This window comes from Coenobita brevimanus, chromosome 113, assembly GCF_032717465.1.
Source record: "Coenobita brevimanus isolate Jiangsu-jjx chromosome 113, ASM3271746v2, whole genome shotgun sequence".
Lineage (NCBI taxonomy): Eukaryota > Metazoa > Arthropoda > Malacostraca > Decapoda > Coenobitidae > Coenobita > Coenobita brevimanus.
In genome coordinates, this window is record NC_137066.1 from 1002272 (window position 1) to 1015000 (window position 12729).

General features: G+C 45.8%; 1 protein-coding gene across 1 annotated transcript in view; it reads right to left on the reverse strand.

Moving 5' to 3' along the window:
- Positions 1–1923: 1923 nt before the first annotated feature.
- The window catches only part of hth (Meis homeobox homothorax), an 843055-nt gene continuing 832249 nt past the window's right edge, over positions 1924–12729 (reverse strand). The window contains exons 12-13 of the mRNA XM_080286771.1: positions 2560–2743; positions 1924–2034 (exon numbers count right to left, since the gene is read on the reverse strand). Of these exons, the coding sequence (XP_080142897.1) occupies positions 2565–2743 (179 nt within the window). The 3' untranslated portion in view covers positions 1924–2034; positions 2560–2564. The remainder of the gene's footprint in view (positions 2035–2559; positions 2744–12729) is intronic.

Below are 12729 nucleotides of genomic sequence, written 5' to 3' on the forward strand. Positions count from 1 at the left end.
ACCGTTTCAATATGATGACCTGTATTTCCAGCTTAATCTTGCTAATTACAGGTAAACCGCTGAGTCATATCACGCTGGGAAGGGAAAGATGTGGGCTCCTCCTTGCTTTACTATCCTTATCCTTCAGAATGTTGAATTAGATCTCGTAGTCCTAGTCTACAACAAACAGCCTCGAAAGGATCATAAGGTCTGTTGCTGTTTGCTTTCCTTTGTACTCCTTTATATACACTCACGAATGAATATGCAATCCCAAATGACCACTGCGGCTACCTCCATCTAGCTATCGGGTCACAAAACAGATCTTACGACGGAAGGCATTGATGAGGGAGGCACCCCCATCCCCCAACCCTACAGACACGCTGGCAGGTACCCGTCAGGACACACTAGGTAAGTCCAGGGTCTACCATGGTCTATGAACACCCTCCTCTAGTGGGTCGGGATTAGTAGACGGTGATTCTAGCCACTGTGCCACCATTAGGATCTTAGCATTAAAGGGACTACCGAAGACTACGTAACCCAGTCCAGAACCTCTCCCAAGTCGAATGGAAAACTCTGGCGGCATCAAAAACATAGAATAAAAAGACATCATCGCGGTGGAAGGCCCTAAATGAGTGTTGGTAGTGCATCAGTCCTTTCATTGTGATTTACATATTTTACATTAAATTCTTATCAGATTATTTTTCAGCTAAGGGGAAATATTTTCAACGGGGGAGGGGGGGTTAATATAGCCTTCATTTACCCCTCCACATGACAGGTCTCCCCAAAATGCTGGATTAAATTTCATCTGTCTGTGATGAGAGCAAATATAGGAAAGTAAATCATCATATTCAAGGGTTAAAGTGAGTGTTGGACATGTGAAGTATGTGTCAGTGTGTAGTGTAACATGCCTGACTGGTGTGTGTGTGTGTGTGTGTGTGTGTGTGTGTGTGTGTGTGTGTGTGTGTGTGTGTGTAAGGGGTTACTTCGTTATATTCTTCCACCCTGATCACACTGCCATCACACTGTTCCTGAGTTTGGGGGGTTACGGAGGTGTGTGTGTGTGTGTGTGTGTGTGTGTGTGTGTGTGTGTGTGTGTGTGTGTGTGTGTGTGTGTGTGTGTGTGTGTGTGTGTGTGTGTGTGTGTGTGTGTGTGTCAATGTAACCCGACCAGTTCCATGAGTGGGTGCAAGTGTGGCGGGTTTCTTGGGTGCGTCCGGGTACGTTCAGTGGGTCCGATGGGTGCCCGCTCACATGTGCACCCAGCTGAGTACGAATTAACACTTTCAATCAGATTACGCATATTTTACATCATTCCTGCTACTTCCAGACGATTTTTTTCAACTTAGGAAAAGCCCTCTGGTAGTGAAGGGGTTAATGAAGGCTGTATCTAACCCCTCCTGCTAAGAGAATCACCCTGAGCAGAATAAAACCGTCTGGAGTTAGCACGAATAGGATTAGATTCACGTCCCCTGGCTGAAAGAACGATGAAAAAATGAGAGGACATCTGGTGCATCACAATTATCATCTATATCACTTTGAAATTAATCCTGGTGAGTTTTTTTTTTTTTTTTCGGTTACGATGTGCAGCACGGGTCTTCTCGAGGCTCTGCTGTTGCTGGCGGTGGTGTCTACTGTTCCTCTGCTGCTGCTGTGGTCTGTCCAAGCTGCTGTTGTGGTGATGATGCTAACAGGACCGGGCAGTAGGGTCGGGTATCATGCCCTCCCCTTCCCTGCCCCGCCCTGCCCTGCCATGTCCCTATCCACTGTCGCCCCATGCCCGGCCGTCGTCACAAATGTTAACGCACGAGACACCAAGACTATGTACACCATTGGCAGCAGCACGGAACACAAGCGAGCACTGGCAGGACCGCCGCTAGTACACAGTCCCTTTCTGTTGCCGGCGGTCCCACACCCCACACCACCGCACCACCACTGCATCTCCACACTACCGCACCACCACACTACCACGCCTCCACAATGTCGCTCCTCCACACTGCTGCTGCTGTTAGGGGCACGGACACCACCACCACACTCAGGCTGCTGCACCGCTACTCGCTGTGGGGTAAAACACACGTTAAAATCAGTCACATTATATTTTATCCACAATCAGATTTAAAGACATTGTTTCGTTGTCTAAATAAAGCATACTAGTCCCACAATTCAACATCTACGACAATAATATCTACTTAAAATCAGAATCGAAGACAAACTATTTCATTCAACATCAGATTCAAAGATATTACTTAGTTAGTTTTTTTTTTTTTTCCCAAAAATCAAAACCAATGACATTTGTTCCTTCCTATATAGATAAAATAAAATACTGTACATGTATCAACAAAAATCATAATGAAGCATGATAAGGTCCCCCTCTCTGCCTGCCTATCTGCCCTTCCACCTGTATTCACCTACCTCGACTCACCTGTATTCATCTGACCTGACCTCTGTGTAAATGGATTATGCTGGTGCCCGTACATTGTTTAAGCAAGACCTCTCATACCCAAAGTGTTAAAAGTTCCATGATCTTGCTACGTGTGTGTTCGCCTGCGTCCATCTCTTCTCTCACCTGCCTCATCAACTCACCTGACCTATGAGAGCGGATGATGCGGGTTGTAGTATGCCGCTGCAGGGTGGCCGTAATAAGCTGCCGCGGCGTGGTCGGAGTAGGGGTCTGAGGTGCGGAACATGTGCTGCTGCCCGTCCATCATGTACCCCATGGACGCCGCGTCGGGGGAGTAAGCGCTCGCAGGACCTGGAAAATGCGGCACTGTGGCCCAAAAGAGTTATTAATGAAGAGGTCGCTTGTGTATTTACCAAAGCCATAAAGACTACCTAATGTAAGAGGTCGCTTGTGTATTTACCAAGACAGACTACCAATTGAGATGTTACTGATACTATACTGGGGAATGGGAGATGTTACTGGCACAATACTAGGGCATGTCTACAAAGGTTAATACTACCTAAAGATCATCTGCTGCTCATACACTAACTGCTTGTACACTACAGAATGTTTACATGAACTACCTCATGCAGGGCCGGAACCAGCTCTTTGAAAAGGGGGAAGGATGATTCGTTGTGGAAGTTACCTAGTCAATCAGATCACAATGCACTCTCAATTTATTTGCTTTACCACTGAAGTGATTATCTTGTAGCATTTATCCTGCCTTTGCCCTACTACATGACAACGTTTCCTACAATTACCCTACATGACAACGTTTCCTAGTAATGCCCTACATGACAACGTTTCCTACAATTACCCTACATGACAACGTTTCCTAGTATTGTCCTACATGACAACGTTTCCTAGTAATGCCCTACATGACAACGTTTCCTACTATTGTCCTACATGACAACGTTTCCTAGTAATGCCCTACATGACAACGTTTCCTACTACTGCCCTACATGACAACGTTTCCTACTATTGCCCTACATGACAACGTTTCCTAGTAATGCCCTACATAACAACGTTTCCTACTATTACCCTACATGACAACGTTTCCTACTACTGCCCTACATGACAACGTTTCCTACTATTACCCTACATGACAACGTTTCCTAGTAATGCCCTACATGACAACGTTTCCTAGTAATGCCCTACATGACAACGTTTCCTACTATTACCCTACATGACAACGTTTCCTACTATTACCCTACATGACAACGTTTCCTACTATTGCCCTACATGACAACGTTTCCTACTACTGCCCTACATGACAACGTTTCCTGCTACTGGCTACATAAGAACGTTTCCTGCAACTGCCCTACATGACAACGTTTCCTACTACTGCCCTACATGACAACGTTTCCTGCTACTGGCTACATAAGAACGTTTCCTGCTACTGCCCTACATGACAACGTTTCCTACTACTGCCCTACATGACAACGTTTCCTGCTACTGGCTACATAAGAACGTTTCCTGCTACTGCCCTACATGACAACGTTTCCTACTACTGCCCTACATGACAACGTTTCCTGCTACTGGCTACATAAGAACGTTTCCTGCTACTGCCCTACATGACAACGTTTCCTACTACTGCCCTACATTACAACGTTTCCTGCTACTGGCTACATAAGAACGTTTCCTGCTACTGCCCTACATGACAACGTTTCCGGCAATAACGAATACGGGAAGATTTCATGATACTGGCCTACTGTACTATAATCTACATAAAAACATTGACCATTCTGCTTATACTAGGAATGTTAACTTTTGCACTCCAATGTCAACAGAAAAATTAGTAAATAAACACATATGTAAGCAAATGAGGTAAAAAACTGCTATAACTATCAATATTATCTATGTTCTGCCTATATCTATCTACGTATCTATCTTCCAGTCTCTGCACTAACAAGAGACGAATGAGTAACAACAGCCTGGCAAGAATGGGAAAGATGAAAACAAAAGAGGAAAAGGGATGAAAGACACGATTAAGAAAAAATGGAAGAAAGTGGAGGAGTATTCAACAGTGAAAGAGGAAGAGGAAAGGATGCATATTTTTTTCTCTTCCTTTTTCTTCACTAAATTTTCGTCATTCTCTCCTTCTCTTCCCTAATACTTCTACCTTTCCTCTCTCTCTCTCTCTCTCTCTTTCTAAATGTGAAAAGGAAGAAAAATCAGGAATCCCAGGCCTCTCCTAAGATCTCCTCTCTACACCTTTTTCCTTTCTCTCCCTTCTCTCCTTCCCTCCTCTCTTCCCCCTGCCTTTTCTCTCCTCCTCCCTTTCCCTATTTCTACCTTGTCTCTCCTGCGCCCCTTTTCCCTCTTTCTCCCCTATCGCCTTTTGCCTTCTCCCCTCTCCCTTCCACCTATCCCCTCTCTCCTCTGTCCTCTTCTCTTCCCCCCTTCTCATTCTCCCCCTCCTTTCTTCACTTTTTTCTTCTTCTTCCCTCCCTTATCCCTCCTCCCCTTCCCCTCCTACTCTTCTCCCCCCTTCCCCACCTCTCCCTTTTTCCCCTCCTCCCCTTTTCCCCTTGGTCAGATGGGAAACTAATGATCAATCTGTTTGTCCTGGAGGAAAAGGGAAGAATGAAAAAAAGGAGGGAGGAGAGAGAAAGACAAAAGAGGAAGAAAGAGGGGAGGCATTGTTTGTTTGTGTATTAGGAAGATAAAAGAAAAGGGGTATACTCTCCCTCTCTCTCTCTCCTACCCTTCCCCCTTTCTTCTACGGGTTTCTCTCTTTCAATTAAAACTCCTTTTTTCATGAACCCTTTTCTTCTCTTGCTTCTTCACTCTCCCTCCTTTCTCTCCCCTTCCCCTCCCCCCTTCTCCCTCCTCCTTTCCTTGCTTCCCTCCCCTCCTCTTTCCTCCTTCCCTCCCCCTCCCCCAGGCTAGTTTTAGCGAGATGAAGGGGTGGGTGAGGGGAGACGTGGACAAAGGGAAGCGGGTGTTTTGCTGCCTTTGTTTTGAGTGATAATGGTCTGAGGGGAGACGGGTGGGGGAGGAGGGGGAGAGGGGAGAGGATGAGATAATGGGGGTAGGTGATGAGAAGAGAATGGTGGGGGAGAAATGGGGGAGGGGGGAAATGGAGGAAGAGGAGTGGTTGAATGAGGGGAAGTAAGGGATGAAAGGAGAGAAAAAGACGTGGGGAGAGGTGAGGGTCAAGGGTGAAGGAGTGTTGGGGTGAAGGGTGGTGGTGGGAGAAGGAAAGAGGGTAAGGATGAAGAAAACTGAAAAAGGGGGGGAGGGAGGGATGGGGGAGAGGAAGGGATGAGGAAGGTAAGGGGTGGTGATGGTGAGGGTGGGAGAGAGGAAGTAAGAAGCAGGAGATGAAGGGAAAGGGAGGGAAGGAAGATGAGGAGATTAGGGAGATGGGTGGGGGAAATCTCCAGTTCTCCCCCCCCTCCTTTCTTCTCTTCCCTCCCCCCTTTTCTCCTCCCACACTTTCCTCCCTTCTCTTCACTTCTCCTCCCCCTCTTTCTTCTCCCCCTTCCTCCATCCTTACCCACAACCCATCCCCATCCCACACCCGAATCTGGTCCTGTCAACACCACTACCCCAGGTCTAATCCTGCACTTCCATCCTTGTTCAGTAGTCAATTAGCTTACTCGGATGCTCTCTCTCTCTCTCTCGTACTTATCTTCTCCTTTCCTCTCCCCAATTTACCAGCATCCCTCTCTTCTCCCCATCTCTCCTCTTCCCACCTTACTCATATCCCTTTCACTCCTCAAATTTCACTCTTCTCCACTTCTTCCCTCTCCCCCTTCTCTCTCTCTCTCCTCGCTTCTCTCATATCCCTTCTCTTCTTCTCTTTATTCTTCTCCCCTCTTCACACCTCCCCTCCCCGTCTCCCCATCGCCCTTGTCCCCACTGATCTCATGGGTGTCAAAATGCACATAAGTAAATCCATCCTTCTCTTGTCCTCGTCTTCACTGTTCTCCCCTCGTCTCCTCTCTCTTCTTCTCTTCGCCCATTCTCCCACATCCCTCTCCCCACGTTTCCTCTCTCTCTCCCACACCCCTCTCCCCACGTTTCCTCCCTCTCCCCATGGCTCCTCTCTCTCTCCCACATTCCTCTCCCCACGTCTCCTCCCCGTCTCCCCACCAATTCGTAACAAGGTATCACAATTTACAGAAGGTCTATCCCTCGTCCTCTTCTTCACCTCTCACTCCTTTCTTCCTCTCCTCTCCTCTCTCCTCTCCCACGTCTAACCTCTTCCTCTCTTGCTTCTCCCTACCTCCTCTCCCCATCCCCCCAGCGCCTCTCTCCCCTCCGATCCATCATGAGTTAGGGTCCGTTCTTCCCCATGTCTTCCTCACTCCTCGCTTCTCTTCCCCTCTCTCCTCTTCTCTCCTTTCCGTTATCCCTTTTCTTCTCTCCCCTCTCCCCGTCTCCCCAGCAACTCTCACCCCACCAATCCGTCATGGGGTATCAAAACGCATTGATCTAAGCCCATTCTTCTCTCGCCTCCTACATTCCTCACTTCTCTGCCCATCTCCCCTCTGCTCTTTCTCTTATCCCTTCTCTTCTCCTCTCCTCTTCTCTCCTTTTTCTTATCCCTTCTTATTTTCTCTCCCCTCTCCCCACCTCAGTTCTCCCCGTCTCCCCGGCGCCTCTCTCCCCACCAATCCGTCATGGGCTGTCAAAATGCATAGATCTAGGCCGTCTTCTCTCGTCTTCTGGATTCCTCACTTCTCTGCCCATCTCCCCCCTGCTCTTTCTCTTATCCCTTCTCTTCTTCTCTCCCCACCTCCTCTCCCCGTCTCCCCGGCGCCTCTCTCCCCACCAATCCGTCATGGGCTGTCAAAATGCATAAAAGTAGGCCCATCCTTCCCACAGGCCTAAGAGGATTTCTCAATCAGCTGATGAGACTCTGCCCCTCCGGCCATCACGGGGCTGCAGGCGGGGGGGGGAGAGAGAGAGAGAGAGAGAGAGAGAGAGAGAGAGGAGGGAGGTTATGAAAAGAGAACAGCTATTAAGACAAAGAAAGGGAGAGCGGAAGAGGGAGGGAGAAGAGCGGAAGAGAGAGGGGTAATGAGAAAGAAGGGAGGAAGGAAGGGTTTAACGATGCGAGGGAGGGAGGAAGAGAGAGAGAGAGAGAGAGAGAGAGAGAGAGAGAGAAAAGGAGAGAAAAGAAGTGTTTTGTGGAGAGAGAGAGAGAGAGAGAGAAAAGAGGGACAAGGGAGAGAAAAGGAGAGAAAAGAAGTGTTTTGTGGAGAGAGAGAGAGAGAGAGAGAGAATTATATAACTAAGAGCATGATAAATTTTTTGGAGAGAATATATATATATATATATATATATATATATATATATATATATATATATATATATATATATATATATATATATATATATATATATATATATATATATATATATATATATATATATATATATATATATATATATATATATATATATATATATATATATATATATATATATATATATATATATATATATATATATATATATATATATATATATATATATATATATATATATATATATATATAAGAGCATGAAAAATAAAAGCAGTAGAATAAGAAAACTGACTAACTAATATTGATCTTGTAGCTAAAAAATAGACACAGAATTTATTAACCACTGAAAATATGCAGAATATTAGAACAACGAGTTTTCTGTATGCCCTGTCTGTGCCTTATAACAATGCTTTCTATGTAACTAATATACGTATCTTGAGAGGATCTATGTAACATCTCAATTACAAGTACTCTAACTTTGTGCAGCTTCAATATACTATCACTGTAATCTATTAGGCTATGTAACGTGTCTGTATCTATGTAATACTATAACTATAAATATATCTAAGCACTGCAACTATACATGTGTGTGGAGTATACCAGTAGTTTAACCTAAATACACTGCACATATACAGTAACTTAATAAGCCAAAAGTATAACCTATCATCAGAGTCAGTAAACTCTATGTAACTTATGGTAATGGTCTACAAACTACAAAACAGACGCTCACGCCCGACACACCAGCGTTACAGTATTTTGTATTTGTGTATTCGTCAGTGCAGGTGAGGTTACAGCATGCAGGAGGTCAGTACGGCAAAGATACACTGACATAAGTATCCCGTGTTTAACTTGGCCTAATATTTCCTTCTCTCCATCTTAGTTGTGGCAATAGATTAACACTTATGATACTAGTCACGAAGAAGTGTCATGGATGGAAAGCCGTAGCATTATCTTATTCCGCCACTGAGCTACGTGAAGTTAAAGGCAAGAGAACGAAATGCTAGGCCAAGTTAAGGTGAAAGGAGTAAAGTACATGCAATTTTCATATGCGAGGGATATGTTTCAGATTATAAAGCTGATATTTCATTTCGCCAGGTGCTTTCTCGTGTCTTGTGGGGACGGCTTGGAGTTAGCAATGTCTTGTATTATTCACATCTTACTCCCACTGCCACAACTACGCGCCCACACCAGCAGACTAGGCCGTCCTCGCCACACACAACATACTACCACGCGAGTTTAGAAGCGCTATTTACGTTATCTAATAAACGTTTTTCTAGACCACTGTTCCTATAAATTGGTATCTGGTAAATTGGCTATATAGGCAGTAATAGGACTACAACCCTATTAATCGAAGGACCTCATTTGTATATTAATTTTACTACTAAAAATATCATTAATGAAATCATGTTAAGTCACTGTCTTTATCTGATGGAACTGGCTCATTATCACAATACTATGTCATGGGTGTGTGAAATTCAGTGAGCATTAGTTATGGGACAGGAATGAGTCTCCCTGGTTACTAGTCAAATTTACCCTCCAGTCTGACTACACTTGGCTATCAATTGAGCTGAAAAGGGTTAGGAATCTTTGTAAAAATACTACAAATCGAAAAGTCTGTCTTGAATGCTATTTTTTCCACAGAACCAAGGATGAGATGGAGGGATGGAGTGGAGAGGTATATGAGAGATGGGGGTGTGAGCTGGGAGCAGGGCAATGAAATGGCAGGGGACAGGGCGACATGGAGGCGATTTGTTTGTGGCCACCCTTACGGAATTAAGGCGTCTGGCAATACATAGACTATATTTTCCGCAATATTCATCCTTCAAACCCAGTATATCCCTAGCAATAATCCTCCAAACAATTATTTTCTCGCCAATACTCCTCGTCCAGGCAACTATTTTCTTACCAACACTCCTCCAAAACTCATAGCAATCTCCCTCCTCCAAAGAATTTTATTATGAACTAATTCCTATAAATCCTGCATCGTCACAGCTCCTTATTTTTCACCATTAATGCTCCTCCTAATCCTGTACTTTCTCATTTATATATATTCTCCCTAATACTCCTCCCTATACTACGCAAACTCAGCGCCTTACTGTATATTTACCTATTCAAACTCCTTGAAATCCTACGCAGTCTCTGTTTTTATTACCCCTATTCATGCTCACCTAATCCTATAATTTCTCAGCAATCCTCCTCCATCTCCCTCGCCCCTATTTCTCCGTGCATTTCTCCCACTTCGTGACTACCACATCCTTCAAGGGGAGGTTTTGTCCCTGAACTTCTCTCATTACTCCACTTTCACACCAAACTTCTTATATCTCACACACCCACACACTCACACGCGTTCCCTGGCTCACTCGCACACACACACACACACACACACACACACACACACACACACACACACACACACACACACTCTCTCACACAGGCACACACACTACCTACATCTATCTTTCATTCTATCTGCCTATCTTTCTCACGTCCCTCGTCCATCTTTTTTCCATTCTCTTAGGCGCCTCTCTTTCCCCACACATCTTCCCAACTTTTTCTCCCCCTCCTCTTCCAGTTCTCTCCCTCTAATGTTCCTCTCCTGCCTCTCTCCCTTCCCTCCTTCCTTTGCTTTACTACCTTCCTTCACTGTTCCTATCCACACCTCACAGAATTATTTATCATATTCATAGTCTTCCCTGTATACCACGACCTCAAAAGGACTATCTGATCTGCTGCTGTTTGTTTCTCCTTTGCACCTTGGTATCTCTCTCTCTCTCTCAACCTTCCTCCTACATACCTATGCTACTTTCTCCTCCTATCCTTTCCACATCCCTCTGTTTCTCGCCTCCTTTTTTACTGTCTCCTTCTGTCCCTCCCACACACCTCTCCCGTCCAACCAACATGTCCCCTATTCTCTCTTCCTATCCCTCTCACACCCCTCTCGCAATCTAAATTCCAATCCTTCTAATATCCTCTCATATTCTCTTCTCCAAGCCCTCTCCCCTTCTTCTACCATCCCTGTCCCATCCCTTGAATCCCCCTACTATCTCTCCGATCCCTCTCATCTTCCTGCCATCATTCTACATCCCTCTCCCCCTCCTCTCTCATCTTTCATATCCTTGTCCCATCTCTCTCATCCTCTCCAATCCTTCCCACATCCCCTCCCATCCCTCTCTCCTTCCTCTCCCATCTCCCCCATCCCTCTCTCCTTCCTCTCCCATCTCCCCCATCCCTCTCTCCTTCCTCTCCCACCTCTCTCTGTCCCCTCCCTCTCTCCTTCCTCTCCCATCTCTATCCCTATCCCATCCCTCTCCCCTTCCTCTCCCAACCCTCTGTCCTTCCTCTCCCATCCCTCTCTCCTTCCTCTTCCATCTGTCCCCTCCCCTCCCATCTCTCTCATCATCCCCCATCCTTCCCACATCCCCTCCCATCCCTCTCTCCTTCCTCTCCCATCTCTATCCCTGTCCCATCCCTCTCTCCTTCCTCTCCCATCTCTATCCCTGTCCCATCCCTCTCTCCTTCCTCTCCCATCCCTCTCTCCTTCCCCCATCCCCTCCCATCCCTTTCTCCTTCCTCTCCCATCTCTATCCCTGTCCCATCCCTCTCTCTCCTTCCTCTCCCATCTCTATCCCTGTCCCATCCCTCTGTCCTTCCCCCATCCCCTCCCATCCCTCTCTCCTTCCTCTCCCATCTCTCACATCCCTCTGTCCTTCCTCTCCCATCTCTATCCCTGTCCCATCCCTCTCTCCTTCCCCCATCCCCTCCCATCCCTCTCTCCTTCCTCTCCCATCCCTCTGTCCTTCCTCTCCCCCATCCCCGTCCCATCCCTCTGCCTGCCAGCGAGCCATGCCAGTATTGAAGACTCACGTGGCACTATGTAATTAATGACATTGTTTACTGCCTGCCGAACATGACACCCTCCCCCGCACGCACACGCACACACGCACACGCACTCAGGGAAAGGGTACACGTACATGCACTCACACCAGGCAAAGGGTACTCATATTTGCACTCCCTCCCACACAGGCACATACACACACACACACACACACACACACACAAATACATTCTCAAATATCTACACACAGTTAGTACACACACACACACACACTGATCTCTTCCACTAAACAGGGTGGAATCAAAGAATTTTCATCTCTTCAGCCTTCCTATCATTAAACCTCGTTCTTTTCTCTTCGCCGCAGTGCTGCATCACTCTCCCTTCACAAACGCTATTACACTGAACACTGCTCTTCTGAACTCCTGTCCTGCGAGTTTTCCCCTTTACGACTGGCACGCAACAACTGCCTATTCATATACAAACAGGTTCTGTTTTCCCTCTGCCTTCGACCTCCTGGCATCTCAAAACAATACCAATGTTAGTTTTTTTTTTTTCACTTATTTCTTTTAAAGGGATAAAATTTATTGGATTTCAGCTTCTAATATATTTTTAAAGTTCCCCTGCCTGAAATAAATTGAGAAAATAATACACATGAATACACTCAAACAAAAAGCACTCACCCAATTAACACATTAACACAGGAAATAACATACACACACGCACATATTTCACTGTAAGCACACACACATATACACCCACCCACCCACGCGCACACACATACACCTACAAACACACACACATATATAAAACACCTACACACACACACACACACACACACACACACACACACACACACACACACACACACACACACGCCTACACACTCAAAAACGCCTCGTTGCAATGAAGTGCACTAAATATACACATGTTTATAATAGCAATTAGTACGGGCTGACAAATACAGCTCATTAATAAGGGAAAATTACGAGAGAGAGAGAGAGAGAGAGAGAGAGAGAGAGAGAGAGAGAGAGAGAGAGAGAGAGAGAGAGATTCGCTGACTGATCCACTTCCAATCTGGTCTGAGAAACTGTTTATGCCTCCGCGGAATATGTATGATGTATCTTGATAATGGTACAAGCCCCCCCTCCTCTCTCTCTCCCTCTTTTTTTTTTCTCTCTCTCCACTCACTTCCTCTTATCCTCACCTTCTTCCCTCTT